Below are 26941 nucleotides of genomic sequence, written 5' to 3'. Positions count from 1 at the left end.
TGCTTCTGGCTGGTAAGGCCTACTTTATAGGTGACATGCTACTATTTAAAAAGAAAGTTTAGAACTGATAATAGGGTGATTTGGACAGATTGAAACAGCAGTTTTAAACTACTCAGCTAGGCAGCTGTGCCAGGCCTAGAGTCATGCTTTACATTGCCACTTTAGTGGCGGCACAATAAGTGCTGGAGTCCACTAGTACTATGTAATTTACAGGCCCTGGGCACACGAGTTATCATATACTGGGGACTTCTAGGTACATTAAATGTGTCAATCAGGGATTATAACCAGTCCACAACCTTTTAAAGATCAGAGCACATGCACTGGGACCTGGTTAACAGGCTCCAAGTGTACAGGGGCCAAAAACAAACAGCATCAGTTAAAACAAGCATTGGCATAGCCAATAGGTCTCGCCTTTGGGACCTCATAAGTATTTAGCCATGCAGCACATTATTCTGGGTGCTGTGCCACCAGGGATTGAAGAGCTATACAACTACTACACACTGGGTCATGAATCTGATTCAGGAATACATCCTTGCCTCAAGAAATATTTATGGGAGCGGCAGGTCTGAGAGACAGAGGTGGGCGAGAAAGGGGGGACAGTGAGAGGGAGCGAATTTGGGAAGACCAAAGGTGAGAGAAAGGGGTGGCAGCGATGTAACAGAGGAGCCTAAAACACCTGCATGGGGAAGCGGAGGGGTGCACACCCTTCTTTCCCTAAAACAGTTTAGCGTAGGGCCAAAGATACACGAGTCTCAGCGGCACTCGCCACACTCTGCAGGTAGCCCATCATTTTGCACAACACGAGCGCAGAGGGATTGTGGTGAGAGGTGAGACAGAAAGCTGGGGGGGCAAGTGGGAGCAGTTTATGACAGACAGACAGGCAGGTGGGTGAGAGAGAGAGGAAGCCACGGTGGAAGAGATGTGTGGGAGACCAGAAAAGAGACTTAAGAAAGTGAAGGAAACAAGTGGCGAGCTAGAAAAAGAGAGGGAAAGGAAGTCACAGGGAGAAGTGGGAGAGGGAGAAATGTGGACGTGGCAGCAGGATAATTCGACTCCATATTTGATGTAACTTTTCATCCGTTTGAGCTAGATACAAAGTTTATTTTGTTAAAATTGAGAGACTATGCAGTAGATCGTGGATTATGTGGCAAATGCGGCAAACCCATAATTATGTGAAAATAGCTGCGGCCCCATAATTGCATAATTCCAGTTGCCCTGGGTAAAATAGATAAGAGTGAGTATTAAAACATGAATAGGGGAGCTTCAGATTAGGATTGGGGTGAATCAACAGAGCTGTGGGTGCTTGCATAGCAAAGGTGTTGCATGTCAGGGCTGGAGTAACAGAGATGTGTATTGGACCCAGAGGTGAAATAGAGGTGCATCGGCAGAGCCGTGTGTCTTGGTCTGCAGGGGTCGCTCCATGTGTGGGCTCGAGGCTAGAGCAACGTAGATATGTAGGCCCAAGGATTGGAATACCCAACTCAGAAGGAAAAGGCTGAGCCAGTCCGACTAATGACTGGAAACTATGTGAAAATGCTGCATGAGTGCACACACGAAAAGTGTCTATGCAAAGACAGGCAGCCTGCAGTTCGATTAGGCCGGTCGTCCAATCCTGCACTGACAGTTGTTCAATGTTTGTTGGTGGATCAGCCTTTAGCTGCAGGGGTCTGCTGTGCAACGGCCACTCAGGCCAGCGTGTTTAACAAACGGTCCATACAATACGATGTGCACATTGTTACCAGTTTGGGTCTTCAAAGCTGGACTTGACTAACATAAAATTGTGAGTTACCTCTGTGAGGCCAGGAGGGCTGGGCAGAAGTCAGTCACATTTGTTTGACGCACGATGATCTTTTCTCCAACCAGCAGATATAACGCCTACATTTTCCTATAGGTTAGTCCAAAGCGACCAACTCTAATTTCAATGCTGAAAAATCACTACATAAACCTCGATGTTTTACAGGAAGCTCTACGTTTAAGGGCTCCCAAATATGGCAACTATCGCTTGCATTCGTAAAACAAACGTGCGCTGCCACGCTTATTAAAAACAGATGCCCCTTGCGAGCTGCTGCTCGCTCCCGCAAGGTGGATGCCGCCACAAGCACGAGTGTTTGAAAAGTGCAGACCAATTTCTGAACGTGATCATCTGGAGGAACACATGCGCACTGCGCTAGGCTCGACCTAAAATTGGGGTTGATCATGCAAAAAGTGGCATTTTCTCACAAGCAGAAATCGCCTTACCTGGAAAAGGGAGATTGTACTTCAGGGGCAATACCCATTCCATCTTAATGAGTGAAAACATGAACCATTGATTTAGCTGTCTTATATTAATGACTGGTCTTATCCCTGGGTTCTGAGAACCTTTCTTATTCTTCGCCACTAGGAATATATTGCTTATAAATGCTGCCTTTGACAGACACATTTCCTTGATAGCTGGGTTGTTTAACATTTCCTGAAACTTTCGCCACTGAAAACCCTTTTCTACTCTGAAAAATAAATCTGACGTGGAATGCGCTTCTGAATAAGATCCTCTACAAATTCCACTTGGTAACTAATCATAGGGTCTAATACCCAGGGATCTGTGGTAATTGTTTGTCATGTTTCTAAATGATGCCTTGAATGGTTTCCACCTTTAGATGGGAGCAATTGAAAATGGAAATTTCTCTCACCTGAGCAATTTGCTCTAGTTTGTCTCACTGCTACAAAATTATTTATAACCCGGCTTCCTCTCTGTCTCACTGAGAGTGGACGATTCAGGTTGCCTGAAAATCTCCACACGCACACCTCTCCTATAATACTGTTGTCCCTGGAAAAAGGTCTGAAGAGACCATGACCGGAAAAGTGACCTCACCCTCTCGTATTCCTGCCAGAAAATTCCTGAAAACAGTTTTTTATAGCACTCTGTACTTTATTCAAGATTGTGAAGTTTGCAGCGTATTTCCCTAGCTTCTAAAATATGTTTTCATTAAGTAAAACACTTTTGAACTATCTTCCACTACAGCCATGCCAGCCAACCTACGTCCATTCTTGTCAGAATAGACCCCTTCTCTCTGCCGCTATAGAAGAATTTACATTTCTGCATCAAACATATTGTTCTCTGTATCCACCCTCTAAGGTAGTCTATAGCAATACCAGTGCCTTTTGTAATGTTCTCCCTACTCCTCAATCTTCGTAACCAGCCATAATGCTACAGATTTGGGAATATTGCCTATATAGGCCTATGACTCCGGCTAATTTCCTTATCTGAAAACCCTTTGCTCGGCTATTTCCTCAGCTTCTTTCTCACCTTCTTGGATTGGAGACACAATATCGACAGTTCGTAATCTACCTGGAATACTAATAACACCAATTTATTCCCCGTCTCCAGCGCTGACTTCTTTGTTAACTAAATGGTCCAAGTCTTCCAAAAAAGTCACTGTCATCTATAATTGTTGCAACAGCACATTATACGATCTTGAGTCATCAAGAGGATCTGTTCCCAATACACAAGAAGCCTGACCATCTCTATTTTAAATACCACATAACAGGTCTTCACCAATTTAAAAGCACTTTGTAGTTGAAGATAGACAACAAGAGAGACAGATAAAATGTCTCCTGGGGTGGGGCCTTTTTAATACTGACTTCAAAATTAATAGTGTATATTCCTTGTTCACTAATGAGCATAAAATTCCTTTAATCTTAATCGGTTGTTCTCCATGCTGCTTCTCCCTAGGCGCCAGCATCGATTCAGAGAAAGAACCGTTTCAACACAAATCTGAGAACACTGCAAAGCATTAATTGTTTCATTGAGAGTGTGGATTACTTTGCCTTATTTAATTTTGCACTGATGAAATAGGGAAAAGATTTTTAGGACCGATTTTTGAACTTTTTGTGTGCTTAAGTTGGATCAGGGTAAACAAAAAAGCAGATGTAAATCCGCAATCTCAGTTTGTTTACATCTAAAAATCCACCAGTATTTGGCCTGATTTAGAGTTTGACGGACCAGTTACCCGGTCACAAACATGATGGATATCCCGTCCGCCATATTACGGGTCCATTATGGCACCTGTTATCCGGTGGACGGGATATCTATCACGTTTGTGACGGAGTAACTTTTCCGCCAAACTCTAAATTAGGCCCATACAGATTTTCTGCATGGTTAAGTTTAGAGGTAAGGATAGTGACATATTTTTTTCCAGTGGCGTAGCTCAAAATGATGGGGGTCCCTTGCAGAATGTGATGAGGGCTCCCCAACACCACCCACCCCTCCCCCGAGTCTCCCATATCTTGTAGATATTATTTGACTTTGGGCATAAATGTTAATGTCTGTTTTAACAGTGGGAGCAACCAGTGTTGGTAAAATACCCCTCAGACACCAAAAGGACCCTTGGTGTCATGCTTCATCATTGGGGTCTTCGCACCCCTCTACGGGATGCGGTGTGCTGCGACCTACGACTACGCGGGAACACCTATTTAGATGGCTATGTGTGGTGTTTGTGAGGGTTTTGTTTTTATGTCCGTGAGTGGTGAGGTTATGCCTCCTGACTGCCCCATACGCGGAGCCACGTATGGGGCAGTCAGGAGGCATATTCTCTCATGCTTCGTAGCGAACCAGCACGAGGACCCCTACGTTTCTGAGGCTCATGAGGCATCGTAATTGACGTATAAAAGTCGACTGAATAGCGACAAAATCATCAACCTTGTAGGTACATTGTAAACCTGCACTATATCTCACTTTTGTAAATAATCATATTTTAAGTTGAGAAACGTGAGTAAGGTGGGGATTTGTGTACCCCGTCCTGAAGGAGTTCCAACTCCGAAACATGTTGACACACACACACAAGAGGTGATGCACATTGTCCTGCATACCACTCCTCCGCCTTTTTTCACCTTTTAATAGTACCAGCCCGGGGGTCCATTAACATTTTTTTTAGCTTACCCCACGAGCCAGGTCCTTTTTAATCATCACTCGTCGATAACCTCACCACTCACGCACATAAAAACAAAACCCTCACAAACACCACACATAGCCATCTAAATAAGTGCTCCCGCGTAGTCGTAGGTCGCAGCACGCCACATCCCGTAGAGGGGTGCGAAGACCCCAATGATGAAGCATGACACCAAGGGTCCTTTTGGTGTGCGAGGGGTATTTTACCAACACTGGGTGCTCCCCACCATTGTAGGGAAACCCTTCCATTGTAAGAGTGGATTCTTATTGTTTATGCATAATCTACTAGGGAGAACGAATCCATTATAGCACTCTCTCCCCCCCCCCCCCTTGATAGTTATGTTTTTAACAGTGGCAGGTTAATGCTAGTCACAGTGCCTCAGGCCATGTTTTGTTTTTAAAAGTGTGGTTGCTGTATTTTCCACTGAAACTGTTCATTTGTTAGCCATTGGCTTTTATTGTTCCTAGACAGAGCCATGCATTTAGATGAGCTGAATACATTTACAGTTTGGGATGTATTTGGGGACGGATGGTAGTAAGTCAATAATGAGAGAACAGAATGATCATGCATATGAGATAGAAGCGACAGGGTGAGCCAGCAGTGCTTATTATAGTGACCTGATTTAAAGATTTGTGAAGTCAGTGGTAAGGAGAAAATGCTTGCAAGCAGATACCCTTATATAGTGTATGAAAATAGTCATGTAATACTATCAGAGCTTGTTTGGTTTAATCTTTTCTTGATTCGCATGATGTGCATTATTGCACCTTCTGGTGGTTGAGTCTTGAAAGTCTCCTTATAGTCTCTTTTCTCTCTTTTTTACTTCTCCCGGTGTAAAACATTTGGGTTTAGACCCCTTCTTGTGTGACTCCAGACGTATGCCCCGGAATCTCCTCAGTGCAGTTGCCATTTTAAGATTATTTTTTCCGCCTTTGCGTCTGGAAGTCTAAGGGAGTTGAGGTAGAAGGAACTGCAAGAAGAAATATGTTTTTTCCACTGAGTATCACCGGCGAGGGAACAGGAGTAGCATTGGGCCTCATTAAGAGTTTGGCGGTGCGGGAGTGCGACCGCCCTGCTCCTGCACTGCCAAACCTGTGGTTGAACCGCCCACCAGATTAGTTTTCTCCTGTCTGGCAGATGTTTTTTTGGCGTTCCTACGGTGGTGCCTATTTCATAGGCACCGCAATGGGAATGCCAAAATCAGTACATGCAGTCCATGCCGTGCAGGTACTGCTGTGCATACACACAGGGGGGGGTTCAACGTGTGCCCTCCAAAATGCACCCTATGGCCCTGAGGCAACAGGGGGCCCTGTAGGGCCCCCTTTGTTTCCTCTCTGCCACGGTTTTCATGGCGGACTCACCGCTATGAAAACTGTGGTGGAGGGAAACTTGTAATATGCTTGGTGGGACCACAGCGGTCCCGCCAAGCATATTGCGGCTCCAGACTGCCGCGCCACCACCAGGGATCCCTGATCCCCGGCGGTCCCAGGGTGGCCCGTCGGTCCTGGTCGTAGTAGGGTGGTTGAAAGACCGCTGCGCCCCCAACACTCATAATGAGACCAGATGACTGACAGGACGTAGGACAGGCTGCCAGCAGGGGGAAATAAGGATTATGGTACACGGTGTCTGGTAAAAGCAGCAGGTTTTGAGGCCCAACATGAAGGGCATTACAGGAGGGTTTTGTTTGGGGTTGTAAGGTGATGTGTTCAGTACTTTGCTTGTGGGTGGATGAGTTTGGGTTAGCAGCTGAAGGAGTGCAAACTTTGAGCTGGGCAGATTTCTTTAGGAGTAGCATAGGATAGAGCTGGTAGAGAGGAGCCCTATGTGTGTGATATTGATTGAGAGAAAGGAACATTTATTGAGCTGGAAATAGGACGATAATAGGTCCTTTTCCTTCTTGTTCCACAAAGGCGGCAGCTCTTAAATTTGCTGGTTATTAAAATTTCCATTGAAAGTGCTGATGATCAGTTCTAATGACTTTGAAATGACTGATTGTACTCTCGCATGACTGCAATCGAACAGTTCACAGATGTTGGTTTTTAGTGTGTCCCAAGTGCATGATGATTGGTGGTTCTAGGTTGCAAAGTTGCATTTTCATCACTGTCTGCGGACAGTATAATGCTGATTTTCCAAATGTTTCCCAGTTTCTATTCGTCATCAAGGGATCTAAAGTTTCCCTACTTTAGGATGTGGTATCATACTAATAAATAAACAATTTAAGTTCCAATGGCAGCACACAAGCATATTTGAGGACTACTTGTGCCAGAGTGCACTGGCTAAGTCGCGTTAAGCTCCAACAGCTGGGAAAATGTTTGACGGATGTTATGAGAGTACGCAACAGTCCATTTAAACATTACAGTTATTATTTTTTAATATTATTTATTGTTTTTTCGACTTAGTGCTTCTGATTATTAATTGATAAATATGAATGCTACTCCATAATCCGTTAATGGAAATAGTGAATTCATTCTCCTAATGATTCCACTTAGATGTAATATTCCATCTACTAATATTGCTCCAAAATAACGACTATAATAATATTTCTCCAGATTAATGATTTAACTCTGTCATAGTGCTGCTTATTAATGCCACACTGTTCCTTCCTTAAGAAAATGTTAATTGATTGTTCCCATTAATTTTTCTGTTCATGTAATCACTAAGAAATAGGGTGGTTCATAATAGCTAACTAATTAATGCCATTCAGTAATCGGTCGGTTAATTAATTCAAACGATATTCCGAATGCGGATTAATCCGCTCATATATGAATGGAAAATGATGTTTTAGCAGCTCTATATTTGGTAGATACACCATGAACACCGTGACGGATCAATACTCCCATTACAGGTCCATATTGGTAATTCCTCAGGAAGTCTAACACTGCGCCTCCTTCATTGCTAGACCTTGAGCATGTTACACAAACTCTGCACCAGCCCAGATTAATGCCCGTTACATTTTGCATTGTTTATTTCTAGTTTATGATTGGGAATTGGAGTGAACAGTTTAACTCCAGTCCCCATTACAGAACGACCTTTGCACCAGGTAAAAAATAATTGTTCAGCTGAACATTTTCTTACCATTTATAACATAATGCTTATAAAGGGTATGCAACGTTTACCACGCAATTTTTACAACGCACTACCATTACAACGAAACTTTTACAACGCAAAAACTTTTACAACGCATACCTTTACAACGCATGTTTTTACAACGCAGATACCTTTACAACGCATACCATTACAACGTAAGTATTGGTAAGTATATAATTATTTTTAAAATGTTATATGTTTGGGTTTTTGGGTAAAGGGGTATTTTTAGGGTTCAGGGTCAGTTTTCAGTTTTTGGGTAAAGGGGTATTTTTAGGGTTCAGGGTCAGTTTTCAGGTAAAGGGGTATTTTTAGGGTTCAGGGTCAGTTTTCAGTTTTTGGGTAAAGGGGTATTTTTAGGGTTCAGGGTCAGTTTTGGGTTTTTGGGGTAATGGGGTATTTTTAGGGTTCAGGGTCAGTTTTCAGTTTTTGGGTAAAGGGGTATTTTTAGGGTTCAGGGTCAGTTTTGGGTTTTTGGGGTACAGGGGTATTTTTAGGGTTCAGGGTCAGTTTTGGGGTTTTGGGGTACAGGGGTATTTTTTATAATTAAAATAAAATTACATTTAAATTAAATTAATTAAATAAAATTAAATAAAATTAAATTATATTACAATATTTTTAATTAATTTAAATTAAAAAATGTATTATATACTTACCAATACTTACGTTGTAATGGTATGCGTTGTAAAGGTATATGCGTTGTAAAATCTTGCGTTGTAAAGGTATGCGTTGTAAAAGTTTTTGCGTTGTAAAAGTTTCGTTGTAATGGTATGCGTTGTAAAAGTATGCGTTGTAACGTCATACATCCCTTATAAAGGGCTGTGATAGCAGGAGTCGCAGGCAATCTAAAATAGGGAAGGTTTTATTTGAGTGGTATCATTAAAACCCCTATAGGGGAGCCTTTGTTTTCATACGTTCCATGGTCCTTCGTAAAGCTTACCTAACGAAATGTGAAGTGGAGTTAGATTTTGTGTGTGACTTGTCCATTTAAAGTGGCCTGTCCATGTAAAGTATATTTCTGTTGGTGATGACATTCTCTAAATGGGGACTGCTGCTTCCTGGTGGTGATAGACAGGTCAGCAGAGGCAGGAAGCGCAGTGGCAGTTTCGGAACCTCTGAATCCGTCCTGTCCTTCCGCCCATCCGCCGTGCGATCAGCTTTGTACCACACATACAGGGTTTGAGTCGGGACACCACGCGGGTGGACGGCGCCCCCCCACTTATTCTACCGGGTGGACGCCGTCCCCCCTGCCAAACAGCTAGACTTCATTCTTTGGCCTCTCTAGGACGAGGAGCTCGGAGCTCACGCGCTGTCTTCTCAGATGCAATCGCATCTAAGGGGTGAGCGAGGGGAGGCAATGAGCCCGATGCTGCAAGCCACCTTTCGTGACGTCACTCTCTGTTGTGGCGTCACTTCCGGTGACAGCGTCCCCCCACTTCTGTTTGTAGGACGTGTGCCCTGCACACATATGCATTGTACCACACACATGCCATGTAGCAAACACCTGCCTTGCACCACAACTGCCTTGCACCACAACTGCCTTGCACCACACATGCCTTGCACCACACTCACTCCTTGTTCCACACTCATTCCTTGTTCCACACTCATTCCTTGTTCCACACTCAATTCTTATACCACACTCATTCCTTGTACCACACACATGCCTTGATGTACCACAAACATAACTTGATGTACCACATACATAACTTGATGTACCACAAACATGCCTTGCACCACACACATGCATTGTACCACACATGCCTTGTTGTACCACACATGCCTTGCGTCACTCATTTCTTGTACCACACACATGCCTTATTGTACCACACACATGCCTTGCGTCACACTCATTCCTTGTACCACACACATGCCTTGTTGTACCACACACATGCCTTGTTGTACCACACACATGCCTTGATGTACCACAAACATAACTTGATGTACCACATACATAACTTGATGTACCACATACATAACTTGATGTACCACAAACATGCCTTGCACCACACACATGCATTGTACCACACATGCCTTGTTGTACCACACACATGCCTTGATGTACCACAAACATAACTTGATGTACCACATACATAACTTGATGTACCACAAACATGCCTTGCACCACACACATGCATTGTACCACACATGCCTTGTTGTACCACACACATGCCTTGATGTACCACAAACATAACTTGATGTACCACATACATAACTTGATGTACCACAAACATGCCTTGCACCACACACATGCATTGTACCACACATGCCTTATTGTACCACACATGCCTTGCGTCACTCATTCCTTGTACCACACACATGCCTTATTGTACCACACACATGCCTTGCGTCACACTCATTCCTTGTACCACACACATGCCTTATTGTACCACACACATGCATTGTTGTACCACACACATGCATTGCACCACACACATGCCTTGCACCACACACATGCCTTGCACCACTCACATGCCTTGCACCACACACATGCCATGAACCACACACATGCCTTGTCCCGGGGACTCTCTTTGCTGCCGTAGGATTTTAAACGCTCCAAGTGAACCGTTCCAAATGTAAGAAACAAGCCAGGCCTTAGAAATGCCCCTCTCCAAAGAGATATGGGGCAAGAGCTTTGACTGGTGTTTAAAAATCAATCCCTGGGGAAGAAATGATTTGTATGCATAGGGTTCTGAAGGGGATTATCTACAGTCGGCGGGGGCACACAATCCAGGCGGTCCGCGTCAAGTAGCTGCTGGTAAGGGGCAAGAGCGTACAGGAGGGGGGCTTTCTGCACGCTCTTGAAGGCGCCTCAAGTTCTTCAGACTGGGCCTTCCACTTCAAATGTTCATGTCTTTGTACGCACGGTTGTTAAATGTGATTAAATGGGGAAAAACGTTCTATTGAGCACAAATTCCAGGCAAGAAGCAGAGTTGAGGGATCGAAACAAAGTACAATAAAGCCCAGAAGAGAGCGGGGGCTTTGATGCCTGACTCACTGAACCGAACATCTTCTGTCTTCTAATTATGATGGCTACCGTGACCCGCGAGCAGTAACTGTGCTGCAGACTTCATAAACAAGGACAGCGCGCGCAGAATACATTCCGAGGGTAGGTAGACCGGTGGAAAATAACGCCCTTTTGTGTTTCTTGGCAGAGCACGGAGCAGGTGGCTGCCTTCTGCCGCAGTCTCCATGAGATGAACCCCCCGGAGTCGAGCCAGACGCCGCAGGAGTTGGCGGGCGCGCAGCTGGCCACCATGCGGCAGCTGACGGACGCGGACAAGCTGCGCAAGGTGATCTGTGAGCTGCTGGAGACGGAGCGCACCTACGTCAAGGTGAGTCCTCGGTGCTGCGCGACAGCAGTCAGATATACGGTACTGGCGGGACTTCAGGAACGCCCGGCCATAGGCTGCGCAGGCTTGCGGAGTAGTGGCGCAATCTGGCTGCAGCCAAGTTGTCTTTTTGTGTGCAGTACGTCATCATATTGCGACGTTGTAGGCTATTCACAAGTGTTTGGCGATTGGCAGTATCTAATATTTTTAGTTCAAAAGACTCAAATAGTTGTATGGGGAAACGTATGCACGTACTCTTTTAGACTTTTTTCATGCTGTTTACAATACTCGTTTATACTCTTTATTTTAGTGTGCCGCTGTCCGCCTTGCAGCTATGCCCTATTGTCATTGATTCTGTATTGAGTTTTTAATAATATACACCTGTCACCTGTTTATTCAAAGCTATGAAACTCAACAAACCTTCAAATATGAACGAGGTAGAATGCATGACTTGCTTTGAATCCCACTAAGGTACATTATTACACAAAAGAAACAAAATAAAATTTCAGTACATTTAAGACACTTTTTGGTGCTTGCACACTTGTCTGCAGTTGTGTGGGAACAACCTCACATACAATACTTTCCCCCATTCTTATTTAACCAGAGAAAGTCTGACGAATTATGAATTGTATTGTATTGTAATCACGTTTATATAGCGCTTACTACCCCTGACGAGGCGTCAAAGCTCTTTTTCGTGAGTAGCACACTACTATGGAACCCATAAAGGATTAGTGGTGAATTAATATGGTAAAACATGAAACGAGTTTGAGCGGTGGTTATGTTAGTTTGTTATTTGGATTGCGAAGGATAGAAGAGGCAAAAGGTTTGCATTTGTTGAATTGGGTAAGCTGCTTGAAAAGGAAAGCTAGCAGTAAGTTGTCAGTTTGCAAAACTTTCATTCTGTAGGTTATTCCTCATACCAAGTAGGAACACTTGAAATAGAAACTGATGACTCAGTGAACTAATTCGCCTACTCCAGGGAGCTGTATTTGGACATATGTTCACAGGTTTGAATCCTGGTACCTTCAATCAGTCTTTAATTCTTGCAAGGTCGATAAATTGAGTACAATTAAGCGGGATAACAATAAAGATTTATTTTTTCAGCACCAAGAGACCCAAAGGTGAACATACATCTTACAAATACTCGTTATGTTATTTAATACCACACCTGAAAATTCCACATCGTGTGTTATCCATGATTACCAGATGCAGTATTACCTTCCTAAAAAAAGGTTCTGCTGCCCCCATGGCCCCTACTTCAGTCATGTTTGCTTTCTGTTATTTTATAGGCAGTAGACACATTGTTATGCCCGAAGTTACGGACGTAGCCCAGATGGGATTCTCTTGTCAAGCTGTTATAGTACAAATTCCTTCCAACATAGTAGGACTGTGCCACTTTACCTTGATCGAGTTTTTTTAGAAGCACCCCCTTACCTTATCTACTAGAAAAAAGTCTTTTGGCCAACTGAAACTTTGCTTTCGTGTTCCACCCATCGTCTATTTTCATGTAAACATTTTAATGTCTGTCCAGTGCACTATCTAGCTCATGTAATATTGAGTCTTTCTCCTCTCATGTGTGAAGTGGCTTTAGTAACATATTTTTGGCAATACAAATCAATTAAATAAACAAAGAGTTGATAATCGGAGCAATGGAACCAGGGGTGCAAGTTTGGGGACGTGGCTGCTATTTAGCTCTCCTTGAACACACCTTTGTCTACATTATTATGTACAAGTGGCTTAAGCTTGCTGCACCCTCCTCTTTCTGCTCAGAATGCAAGGAGGGTGCCCCTTCTCAAGCATGCTCATCACGATACCTATTTCTCCTCCCTAACTATGAAGTGACTCACTACAAGGAAATGAATGGAGAGCACACATGACTAGGCAAAAGAGTTGGTGGTACTGACATTCCTTATGTAAATACTTTGATCATGGTGTACCCAGTCATGCATATTACAAAGCCCTCATTGATATCGGACCCGTTTGTCTACTTTTGCAACATCTTCTTGAGATCACATGATTTGTGTTTCAGTTTCACTGTAATTTGTCTTTTGTATCTTGTGCACGTTTTCTCATTATTCAAGCCATTTCTAATTTTTAATTGTTTCTCAGTGTACATTTCTTATATTGGGATGTACAGATAAAAGCGAAAGACTATCCTCTCTTGTAAACCGCCATTTTCCATACTACTTAAATCACAGCATAACCGTAGTTACTGCTGCTTGCAGCTTTCTTAGCACTAGCATCACCCTAAAATTACTCCCCGACTATTTTTTCTCATTTTTTCCCAGTGTTAATATAAAACACAACATACCAGGAAACCAAAAAGTCTACTTTGCATTTAATGCAAAAATATCGATCAGCACTACAAATAATCTATATACAAATTAAGAATTGACTCTAGTAGAAACTTATAGTGGCCTATGGTCCAACCCATTTCTTACCATTGGTTGCCTTTGTTGTAACTTTTGTTTGCTTTCTTTTTTTGTTCAATTGCTTTCCTTATCCATCATGAGTTTGTCTTTCCCCTTCTTATGTTTGTCGCTCCCCTGGAACATACGCTCATGTCATCCTTTTGACTGGATGACTGGTATCCTTCCATTGCTAACATTTAGAGAACTACCTTTTCTTTCAGCACTCACCCCGCCCAACCTCAAGCACCTCTGTTGCTCCCTGGCACCTGCCACCTCCCTATTTGTTTCCGCCACCCAGCCCTCAATTTCTCCCACACCACTGAGGTCCTTTTTTTGAGAAAATATTTTTTGGGGTGGGCCTGGCAGCAAATTGCGGCCAGGCTGCTCTGCCTTTCAAAAAGTGCTTTCAAGCCACTCAAATCGAACTTTTCTTTAATTTGCTCAACCATCTTAGATTGGTAAATAAAAGAAAGTAGCACCTGTATAATGTTGTAGGTGCACCAATGCTTGGTAGCACATGCATTCATCATTACACATACATGCACCTGTGAAATGACACAGCTGCACCATTGTGCCGTTTTTTTCCCTTTCTTTTATTTTGGCCGATGCTGCACTGCCTTGGCAAATTCAGTAGGTCCAAAAAGCAATACCTACTGGTTTTTCGACTGCTGCTTGCTCCTGTTTCTCATCTGAGAGATGCGTGGATAAGTACGTTTCACTTGCAAGTAGAAGTTTTAGAAGGACCGATAAGAATGGTGTTCAAATCATCTAGCTTAGCCAAAACTCAGCTTGTTTGAAGACCTCAGCTCGAATAGTGGGTTAATATTTCTTTAACAAGAGTACTTTGAGTTTACAATTTTTGTTAATGTAGAAACTTAGTTCTGTAGATTCAAATGCATGTCTAGATAGTATCTTAGGGACTTTGGTTTTGACCTTTTCGTTTTTTTGATTATTTTGGATCTGATATGGGTTCTTTCGACAATGGCAGTAGACGTTAACTTTTTGGTGGGATTAGCTTTAATTAGAAAAAGTTCATCTAGTACAGATTTCAGCAATGTCAGTTGGAGACTACTGCTTCGTGCCATCTGTATGTTTGTGAATTGCTGTGTATTTTTTGGGGTATTGGGGATTCTAGCTGTTCTATGTGGTTAATGATCCTAGTGTTGCTCATTGAGGCACTACACAACAGTAGAAAAGTGGCTGTCTAGAAGCACCAATTTTATGCAAATTGGTTTCTACCCTTATGGAAGGATTTGAATTTGTTTACGGTAACTATTCAGCTAATTCACAGTTATGCGGAGAGGATGCCCAGCTCTGTCTCATGATCATCCGCATCAAAGGCCACTCGTCAGAGAGTAACTGCCTAATGCTGGTTTCACATTTTCCCTTTAATTGCAGTCTCACATGCAGTACCCAGAGAGTAGTCTTGTCTATGATTTAAATGTTAGCCATGTAACTGGGTGTTTTCAGTGGTTTCATTTTCTAACGCATGTTTAGTTCAGGTGTGACTGTTTCCTTTTTTCACTGGTTTTATTCCTACTTTAACCTTGATTTGTTTGTTCCCTACGTTTTGCTCTTAAGTCTGGAAAGACCATATGTCTAAACCAACTTTATCATTGACATCTTCCACGAAAATCACTTTCTTTCTTTGTCTTATTTTATAACAGTTCAGCTAAGCTGTATTTGCTTCCTGTCTGAGTTGCTGTACTGCAAGATAAGGGATCTCATAGCTTTGTAGCTCACTGTTGTGAAATTGTTTTTATGTCAAGCCTACAAGACCGCACAAGTTGAGTGGTTGTGGAAGACCTATTGTGGGGGTTACCAAGAACTTACTGGGCCTTACAACCTGCCCATTGCTTACCATTCTTTGGCTTTGTTACTCTCATTTCCTTGCTCCTTATTGAATGGCTTTTCTTGTTCAGGCTTGTCCATCTTGTGTTTGCCCCTCCCCTGGAGCATAGCCTCTTTACCATCTCTCTGACCTGCTAGCATTTGTCCTGCAGCTGCTCATTTTAAAGAAACCTTTTTCGTTAAGAACCCTATGAGAGTTTGTGTTTTCCAGTGGTCATCCTCGTGCGCTTATCTTCCCTCGCACAACATGTTACTCTCTCTGGCTCATGTGCTTCTCCCCGTCTCCTAAAGTCCGGTATTATGCTCTGCCTCTTGTGCTTCTCCCCTTGCCCCAGTGTTTTTCTCTTGATTATATGCTTCTTCTCCGCCCTCCATGTTACTCTCTTCCTTGTGTGCTGCGTTCATCTCCTCCCCACCTGCCTATATTTCTGCTTTAAACCCCACACTGGCTCCCCCAATCCAGTGCGCTCTTATTTTGTCATGCTTATGTTTTTTAAAGATCAGGCATCCAATTCCACTTATATAATTAGTCCCTCTGCTTAAAAAAAAATCTCAAATCAGTAAATATATAAAAAAAAAAATGGGGCCCACACAATTTCTTAGTTGAGCGCATAGGTGATAATCCATGCATATGCTTCCGTGATTATGGATGTGCCTATCAATTTTATCATGCACACCTATAAAATGAAGCAGCACCTTTTTGTTTCCCTTTTTGTGGTTTAGTTTGACAGCGCAGCTGGTGCTAGACAATTATGTGACTTTATGGTGCTTTTCCCTGGCAGCAGCAAGATGGGAGGAGGGCTGTCTTTAACCTACATGAATGTTTAGGTCTGGTTTGACAGTGCCTCTGTAAACTGTACTTATAATCTACACCAATATTATTTTACAGTTATTTGCTTCCACACCAATATACATAGCTATTTGTAATGCTTCTGCTTATTATACAACACTCCTTTAAAGCAGGACCTTTTGGAATTGCCAATGCTTGTTTCCCTTTTCGCCATGCTGCAGAGTATCAGCAAGAAATGCTTTTGCATATGCTTTACCATATCATCAGAAGGGGTTGGGAAAGCCAGTGGGGTACCAACGCTGAGACATGTTGGTTTTACCAATGCTTGTTTCTCACTGCTGCGTGGCTGGTGCTCAGAAATGTAATTGGGTTTCTGTATTTACATTCCTACATGCTAACGTCATTCTTTGAGTTCATTTGTATAACTTACAAGGCTCTGTCTCTGGCCGTCCTTCGTAGTTATCAAATTTTGGTTGTTTGGAGGTTTCTGATCCAGATACTGAACATCTCATCGCTACTGTCATTTGAGATCCCTATGCTCAGAGATTCTAGTTCTTCAAGTTGATCTTTTTCTACTGCTGCTTCAAATCTTTTAAACTCTGAGCCATTTGGTTTCTGAAGTGCTCATAACTTATCTTTTCAAAAAATCTGGATGACTTACGTCTTTTTGTGTTCATAAAGCTTTATTAAAGATAAACCTTACAATACAATAATTCATTAGAGTACAATGAAGAAAGTATTGTGTTATATATCGTAGTTATGATTAGACAAAGTGCTTAAAAATTCATTATTAACAGTGAGTATTTGGATAAACAAGTTCAATAAAAACAAATTATAAAACTAACCATAAGTTAAAGTGACGAAATTAGCACTGTTTTCCTATTTTTCCCATCAATTACTAATTTCTATTATCAAGGTTTTCCCTTTTTGACTTGTACGGGCTAGAATTTTAATAATGATCTCTGCATCTCGAAGTTGTTTAAATTTAGGATTTGTTTTCCGTGGAAAAGAAAAGGCACAATAAAAAGTGCCTACCCCCAGGGTGGTGGTAGTGGGGGAGAGGGCGGAGACACAGCGGCGTGAAAAACTTGAGTAATAGAACAGGATCAAAAACGTAGAAAATACACATGCACACATATAAATACTGTTCAGACTGACAAAACAGCTACATTTGTCTCTATGCATGCTATCAGAAACCCGCAGCTTTGTATTCCGCTTTGCGCATTTACACTCCTCAGGTGTCCTCAGCAGCACAGTTTCACTGACGACAATCTACTGAAGACACTGTCCGACATCAACTGGCCTCAGAAAGAAATGGCTACTTACAACTAACGTCCTCCTACAATAACATTACAATAAACACAAATCTATTGCCTCGCTAATCTTTTTCCCTTGAGTTAATGTATACATGTCCCTCAAAAATATTTCATTTTTGCAGTCTAGTAAAATTAAAATACAAACAGGCCAAATATTGCACTACATAAAAAACACAACAAAAAAGATTTTTGAATAATGAAATAATCAAGAAATAGTTTCAGCTCTGCTCAAAATAGCATTTCACAACTGCCCACTGCTTGTGATGTTGAAAGAGCATGCAAGTGAGTTAAAGATGGTGAAGAAGGGGATGAGGGCGCCAGAGAGAGGTAGAGGAAGGTTAAGAGTAATGTATAAGGCGGGATAGAGAGAAAGAATGAAAAGGAGCATGGGACAAAAGGCGGAACTAGAGGGTGAGAGCAAGAACAGGATGAGTCTTCAAGGGCGGATGGGGAATTGAAGAAGGGTTGGGAGGCGGAGGGAGATGGGAGCTAAAACACAGAAAATAATAAGGTGCAGCTAAGGAAGAGTAGGAGGGCGACAGAGAGCGAGAGAACGTTTTCAAATACTATACATAGAAAGACAACCTACAGCTGCTCTGTTTTGTTTGATTAAAAATTGGCAAATTGTGCATAAGACAAGACATTTTAAACACAAACTTTGCAGCACAAACTATTAGATACAGGTACAATAGAAAGACATGAAACAATTAAAAATTTGAAAAGATTAACATAGACATTACTTATTTGTGATCTTGATCTTTACAAATTTATTACCCAGTTTTTTTTTTTAAATCGGCATGTAATTGAACACCAGTATTCTGGTGACCAAAAGTATAACATGGCACACCTTACACATAATTAAGAGAATATTACACAGGGGAGGTATCGCCGAGCTGAACGCTCAGATACTTAACCTTAATTGCGGATTTTGTAGTTTCTAATAATTGCACAACATGTGAATATAAAAAGAAACAAAGATGCCGCGTATTTCGGTTTAACATAACACAAAATCTAGGAGTCAGAGGCATCTGCAGTGTGCCTGTGGTCTGTATCACAGTACAGAGGGGCAATTTGAGTCGAATAGATGAAGGAAGCAAAACACCTCATCTCTACCTCACTCCCCGTGTGTAACATTCCATTTGAAGTTAAAGAATGGAAAACCAGCCCTCTGTGACTATTACCTTAAATCTAAATAACCACTTAATGCATTAATGGAGCAAATAAAAGGCAAGGAAAAAAAACATTGAAAGGTGTATTAAGACAGAAGAAAAGATTTGGGTAGTGGGGGCATAGGCATCAAAGTAAAAAAAAAAAACACGCTGCGTCAAAAGTGAATGTGACCGTCATCTGTTTCCAATTAACGCGACCGTGAGACAGGCAAATGTAAACAATCGCGGGCGCTATAATTGGAAACAGATGGCGCGGCTGCTCGCTCCCGCAAGGTAGATGCTTTACATGCACGAGTACTCATTGGAAACAGTGCAGTACATACACGAGTTTAACAAAAAGTACAGACCAATTCCAAGATGTCATCTCCTAAGCAGCACTTGCGCACTGTGCTATGCTCGACCTAACAAACAGATTGACATGAACAGTTGTTCCATGAAGAAACCTTCCCTTTCTAGTGTAAATATAAGTTAGGGTAAACATCTCTAAAGGAGATTTCTAAAGAGGGAGCATTGAAGGTGTCAGTAAGGTTTCAATCTTCAGTAGAAGTTCAAAGGAGTTGAAAAAGTGTTAACCATGAAGCATTCCACTCAGGAAACTGAGCAGAGAGAGAGAGATCTGCTCCCTCTCAAAGTCAGGATGAAGTCTGCTTAACTAACTACGAAACACCAATTAAAAATACAACTGACAGTTTCTAGAACGTCCATATCTCATTCCCACCATGAAGAACCGCATTCAAGGGGAGTCAACATTCCCCATAAGTTCCTATCCCCAAGCAATTAGGAACAGATCTATTTTCCTTGAATGTTGTATCCTCCCAGTATACCATGAACAGGAGGCTTTATTCCACCATCATAACTCCATCCTCGTTGCCAACTTTCCTTTCTCAGGCCTCACTATTGGCAGTCTAATACACAACAATGAGTCTTTTTCTAGGTAACGAGGAATGTGATCACACCTGTAGAGGAGAGATAACAACATACTAGTAACGTTTAAGCAAACATGTTCGACTAAAGCCCACTGTCAGGATAAGTTACCTTGAGAATCAAAATGGATGCTTGTTTCAGTATTTAAACATCAGTGGCAAGCTAGCCTTCATTATTTAAAATGTAAATATGCAATGAAAATGATGACATAAATCTATTGATCAACCTAATACAGTTATATGTAAATTTGTATTGATTATAATGATCACATACTATTATTATATTCGGATATACCACACAGGGTAAACACACTTTGAATATAAATGTTGTTTATTTGTGTATACATGCATTTAGATGAGTTATATAGAGTGGAGCTAAAAGCGTGCTGCTCCAGTGTGTTTTTTGCTGCAAAAGCTTTGACTTATCTAGAGGTCCAGCATTTTAATACTTGACACCCATTTGTTTCTGAGTTATATGCTGTTGTAGCTGTTAGAAGTAGCACTGTGGGATGCTCTTTCAACTGTATTACTGAAAGATGCCCACGGGCAGACTACACCAGATGAAGGTGGATGAACGCTTGTTGTTATAAAATCACTGCTGGTGACTTTGGCGCTAATCCATTCCTTCCTAGGTTCCAATGGGCTTTTTTGAGAGATGCACTGTCTTCATCTTGACTTTGAGATATTCGTATGTAGGCTGTGAGTAATGGGACAGTCCAAACCTCCAGGTCAGGAAATACTGCTGCTGTACTTTCAACATTATTATGAGGTCAATAGAAATATGTGATACTGTAATGCTGTGGCTCTTTGCAGACAAGAGAGATTTCTCTGCTATGGTTCAGACACTTATGATCCTCTCTGGTTGGTCCATAGGTGAGAGTTGGGAGTGCGCTATAGAGTAAGCATACTCATAGTTTAATAAATCCCAACTAACCGCTTATTCGTAAGTTGTTCACTACAACAGAATTTTATTTTTTATCATTGACTACATTTTATTGTGATTGGAAATTTTGTACTATAAATTCAAAATCCAACCTTAGCTTACCTAACCTGTAAATCAACTTCTGTGTTCAGTACAATTGAGGTAGTGTTTCCCTTGTTTCGTTCATCGGTTTTGGTACACTTGAAATTTCGTCAGAAATTTTTATTGCATTTTCCCTGATGCTAATTGCGAAGTCTCTTGCTTGGAGTAATTGTCCTTGAAGAACGGGGTGACCTTTTGTCCTTGTGGTATGCAGCAAATCACAAAATAGAACCGAACACTCGCCTTGAATCTTGTCAGTTTCTGAAGCAGCCAATCGCCTTCATGTATTTTCAAATTTAACCGTGGTACTGCTTGAGAATCCTGCCTGGAAAACAATGCAGTTTTCTTAATATTTGGTTTTTCCGTTCCAGGACCTGAATTGTCTCATGGAAAGATACCTTAAGCCACTTCAACAAGAAACTTTTCTTACTCAGGATGAGGTAGGTTGGGTGTCTTTCTGATAAAAACTATTTGGAAAATGTATGAAATTTGTACACCAGTTTTTGCATTTGTGCGCGTTCAGTTGCGTTGAAAATTACATTCTTGCATTCAATAATCAAATACTAAAGTTTTCATCAAATATATATACGAGCACTTCCAGGAAATTGATTAACAAAAGTATAATTTATCGTGCAGAAGCCTACTGATTTGAACGGTTTGAAATCTTTCCCACAAGATGTATATACATGAAATTTTAATGTATATGTTTATGCGTTTCTTATAGAGTAACATATTTTTGATATTTATATATATATATTTATATGTTTTCTATGGAATAATGTATATATACTTTTGATATTGTTGATATATATTTTTGATAGTTTTGATATTCATATTTATGTGTAAATAATTATGTATATATAATTAGGATGTATTCAATTTTATGTATCAATTTATGTGGGATTAGAGTAATTGGGCACTTTGCACTCAATCATGCTTCAAATTTAGAATAAGGTGAAATGATTTAAATATGCACTGTTCACTTTAAATGAAGCCTCATATGCCACGCCCCTATTTGGAATATTTATACCCTTGTCTGTTTCACTGTCACGTCATGTGATCAAGCCTCGTTTTGGAGGCGAAACGCGTCATGGCTGATGGCTGGCAACAACTTGCACAAATAAATCACTGAGGAATTATCACGAAATTTGGGCTTACTCGGCGTTATTCTTTTCTGGGGAGGAAAGATTTGTGAATAACGGTTTCGTTATCTAATGTACCAAGGGGTTTTCGTGGTACGAGTAAGAAGCCCCTCTCCAAGTTTTGGGCGTGGAGCAGCAGGAAGCTGGGATCCCGTAAACCGGAATCGGAAACTGTACTCCGGTAGGAGGAAGCTGCCCGAGCCCCTGTGAGGAGAACACACGTACCTATCGGGACGAAAGGAGTCCGAGCCGACCTGTTACTCACGGGGAAGCTGCTGACAGCCGAGTCCAGGTAGGACAGTGAATGAAAGTCACAGAGGAGAGAGTGTCTAGCAATCAGCGCCGTATACTTTAAGGGAGCGCAGACTGCTTGTTTCTTCAGTGTGTGCCAAAAAAACGCTGCCATTGAAAGCCAATATGTCCGCTGACGTGCTGAAACGCAGAGAGGAAGTTGCGGGCCACATGTTTGTGGAAAATCCGGAGGGGGCAAGTCTTGTACCCATTTCGGAGCATGATGTTAGAGGTGAAATTGGCCCCAACGTGAGAGAAACATTTCGGAAGCTAGAAAAGCTCATGAAACGCGAGCAGTCAAAGTGGTGGGAACATAAATCCCTGACTCGCTATCTATCAGTTAAACGTGTCCCACGAGGTCTCAGAAGCACATTGGCTCCGAGCTATGAGAGCCCGGACCCAGCTATGCTGGCTGAACGGGCTGAGACCAATTTGGAGTACTCTGCACGCTTGATGGGCATTCTGGCCAAATATGCTGACAGTGACAGGGTGAAATTACAAATTGAAATAGAGGCTGTGGAAGCGGAATTGGCCACAATGGACAATACAGATCAAACAACTAAAATGAGGGACGAAATGATGGCAAGACTTGCAAAAGAGGAAGATGTGATAAAGAAGAGAAAAACTTTCAAATTTGAGCGGGACAGACTTGATTATCTTCACGGACACATTTTTACCTTTGCGCGCCGTTATGACAACATTAAGGCGCAGGTTAGCAAAGGTGGTCAAAAAGTAAGGCAAGGCACTACTGCATCTGCTTCCTCGACGGATCTCAGTTCAGCCGCTGAAAGCGACCCAGAAAATGATCGAAGAAAAAACATGCAGGCGGGGTTTACCAAACTGTCTCTGGCGCAGGAGGTAAATTGCCTCTGCGAAAGTCGCCGGGACACACTGAGATCAAAATCGAAAGTAGACCCCAAACAAAACGGCAAAGGGCCAACATCAAGCGGCTCCAACGACGTAAGTGCCACCAGAGGAAATATGAATGGAGGGAAGAGAGGCAACCGGGGAAACGGAGGCAAATGGAACAGATTTCAGAATCAAACACAAGCCTTAACCCAACAGCAATTATAAATTTGACCGACATTGTTCTAACTCCCAAGGAAAAACAGATCTTGGGACTTGGATTATCATACTGTCCCCCGAGCAATATGAATTATGCGAATCGGAGGATGGATACCTTCAGATTTATCAGGAAACTAAAACTAAGCAAGTACCATCGTTTGCAACCATATAGAAAACAAAGGAATCAGGCTGTACAAAGTCCCATGTTGCTCACAACTGGAGCAGACACAACCCTGAACGACATATGGGATTTACAACAAGAGGGTCAAGATTTGATACAGCCCCTGATATCTGGCACATATTCTGACAATGCTTTAGGCTACACTTTCTTCAAAAAGAAATCAACTTTTTTGCCAATCATGACACATGACAGTCTGGATTTATATCAGGATTTTGTTATAAAAGATTTAAATAAATTATATGCCACTACCAATAAAAAACATACCATCATAAGCCGACAGAATCAATGGTACAATAACTCGATTGAAAAACTCAAATCCAACAAAAATGTAATTGTGAAACAAGCGGACAAAGGGGGAAATATTGTCCTTTGGCACCGTGATGATTATGTGAAAGAAGCTGAATCACAACTAGGAGACCCGGATTGTTATAAGAATAGTAATCTTACAGCGATAAAAACGGCTTGGTCGGAACAAAACTCAAAATTGATGGCATGGAGGAGTGGGGGTTTAATCTCAAATGACGAATTCAGATATTTAAAGAAAGACTGTCCAGTGATACCGACTTTATATTTATTGCCGAAAGTTCACAAGAATTCATTAACACCACCGGAAGACCTATTTTATCGGCAATAAATAGCTCCACAGAAAACGTTTCAAAGTACATTGACTTCTTTTTACAAGAATGGGTAAAAATGTTGCCTTCTTATGTGAGAGACACAACAGACTTCATTTGCAAACTGAGTAATTTAGAATGGGATGACAATTACATTTTAATGACTCTAGACGTTACCTCCCTATATACGTCGATAAGACATGGCGATGGTATAAAAGCCGCTGAGCACTATTTATCCAGACGTCCTGAGAACTGTTCCAGTCACAATCGGATGATTGTAGGCATGCTGAAACTTTGTTTGGAGCAGAATTATTTTGTTTTCAATGGACAGATATACCAACAATTGAGGGGTGTGGCCATTGGGGCCTGCCTTTCCCCCAGCTTTGCGTCCTTGCACATGGGGCTGTGGGAGGAGCGGGTCCTCATGGGTTTACATGGCCAAATCATGAGAACAAATGTTGTGATGTATCTGAGATACATCGATGATCTCTTCTTAGTTTGGAAGGGCTCGAGATCCATTGCCGAGGAATTTGTAAAACTGATAAATGTTAACTCTTTAAACTGCAAATTGTGCAGAACGCGGCTGCACGTTTTGTACTGGCCCTTCCCAAGGTGTCATCTGCCACTAAAGCCAGGAAAGACCTTCATTGGCTTCCAGTGCAGCATAGAATTTCTTTTAAAATTCTTTGTATGACCTACAGAGCATTGGCGGAGGGATCAACGAGTGGGATTAGATCCTTACTCGCCCGTTATGTTCCAGTTAGAGGCCTTCGATCCGCTGAACTTCTCCAACTTGTCGTGCCACGTGTTAGGCTGGCTAGATGGGGAGCTAGGGCCTTTTCAGTTGTGGCCCCTCAGCTTTGGAATTCTATTCCAATTGATATTAAGAGGTTGCCATCAATTGATCTGTTCAAAAAGGAACTTAAAACCTGGTTCTTTAGGAAGTCCTACCTTTGATTGAATGCTCCATGGAGTGATAAGCTGTGATTCTGATGTTAGGCGCCTTGACGCCCATTGGGCAAAGTTTTGCGCATAATAAAAACATTTTTCATTCATTCATTCATTTAAATTTGCAATTTACCTCTCAAATAGACAATGTCTCTGTAAACTTTTTGGACGTAGAGGTCTTCGTTAGAGATCACAAAATAGGGACTAGATTACATAGGAAAAAGACAGTGGGGAACACAGTACTTCACGCTACAAGTCAACACCCGAGTCACCTCATCAACAGCATCCCCTACGGGGAAATGCTTAGGTTGAGGAGAATCTGTAGCTCAGACAGCGATTGTGAGATTGCACAACTAGCAAGCAAACATCGCTTCCTAGAAAGGGGTTATAAAGAAAACATTCAGGATAAAGCCATCAGACGGACTAGAGCCAAAACAAGAGAAGAGGCCCTAATTCCTAAAACCAAAGAACCAGTAACAAACCCCGATAACACTCACATTAACTCCAGAATCATAGTCCCGTATAGTCAGCAACACTCAGAAATTAAGAAGATCTTCCTCAAGAATTGGAACCTAGTAAGGGGGATCCAATAATTGGAGGAGATGTCTCTATAAGACCAGAAATTACCTTTCGTAGGTCTCCTACTATGGCGGATGCCCTAGTTAACAATAACTTGGAGACAGCCCTGTCCGGCACATGGGAGGCCCTGAACAAGGGCTTCAGGAAATGTGCTTATTGCAAAGCCTGTCGCTTCGGAGTGAATAAAACTCACTATATGAGTCCATTCAGGGAAAAACCTATACCCATCACTAAACGCTTGACCTGCAAGATGGAGTTTGTAATTTACATTTTGCAGTGCCCCTGCGGTTTAAATTACGTAGGTAGCACGCGACCCCCTGCACACAAACGTATACTCCAACACATTAGAGCAATAACTGGCAAGGATCAATCTTACCCGGTAGCACGTCACTTTGAATCATTGCATAACAGTGACCCTAGCAGTCTCCAATTCTATCTGATTGACACAGTATTACCCTTAAAACGGGGAGGGGATAGAGAGGGCAAATTACGCCTCTTGGAGACTAGATACATCCTAGAAATGAACAGCAAGAGCCCAGCAGGACTCAATGACCGGGAAGACTTACACACTTGCTTAAAGGAATTATGATGCTTGCTTAATGATAATGTGTCTATCTCTGATACAATTGATAACAGGTTTACTAGCTGATTGCATGTGTTTCTCCTCGCTGTGTGCGTATAGTCACCTTTGACTCTGTTCTGATTAGGGAAGTGAGAGATACCTCTGCTGATGCTTAAGAACAATCTAGCTCAGCTATAATAGGAAAGTATGAACCTTCAAAATTCCGGTATCTAAAACTTCCATCTTTTCTGTGAAATGATTTTATAATACCGATGTTATCATTAGAAATCCTTTTTTTTATCCTTTGCACCAGCACTTTATTTTAGACACTTTATGCACATTTCACAGCTACTATTATGGGTTATTTGTAAAAAGAATAATCGCGGATTAGGCGATGGCTTCTCCCTTGTTTCTTGGATGAGTTGCTCACTTGAGCACTTCCAGGAAATTGATTAACAAAAGTATAAATTATCGTGCATAAGCCTACTGATTTGAACGGTTTGAAATCTTTCCCACAAGATGTATATACATGAAATTTTAATGTATATGTTTATGCGTTTCTTATATATATTTATATGTTTTCTATGGAATAATGTATATATAATTTTGATATTGTTGATATATTTTTGATATTCATATTTATGTGTAAATAATTATGTATATATAATTAGGATGTATTCAATTTTATGTATCAATTTATGTGGGATTAGAGTAATTGGGCACTTTGCAGTCAATCATGC

General features: G+C 41.7%; 1 protein-coding gene across 2 annotated transcripts in view; it reads left to right on the top strand.

Moving 5' to 3' along the window:
* Positions 1-26941, top strand: part of TIAM1 (TIAM Rac1 associated GEF 1) — a 444435-nt gene that overhangs the window by 361645 nt on the left and 55849 nt on the right. For both annotated transcript variants that reach the window (XM_078658396.1, XM_078658397.1), the window contains 2 exons: positions 11159-11338; positions 21191-21259. In XM_078658396.1, the coding sequence (XP_078514522.1) occupies positions 11159-11338; positions 21191-21259 (249 nt within the window). The remainder of the gene's footprint in view (positions 1-11158; positions 11339-21190; positions 21260-26941) is intronic.

The sequence above is a fragment of the Lissotriton helveticus genome, chromosome 8 (genome assembly GCF_964261635.1).
Source record: "Lissotriton helveticus chromosome 8, aLisHel1.1, whole genome shotgun sequence".
NCBI classification, from domain to species: Eukaryota; Metazoa; Chordata; class Amphibia; order Caudata; family Salamandridae; genus Lissotriton; species Lissotriton helveticus.
The sequence above is the reverse complement of the archived record's forward strand: the minus strand, read 5'-3'. Positions and strand labels throughout refer to the sequence as shown.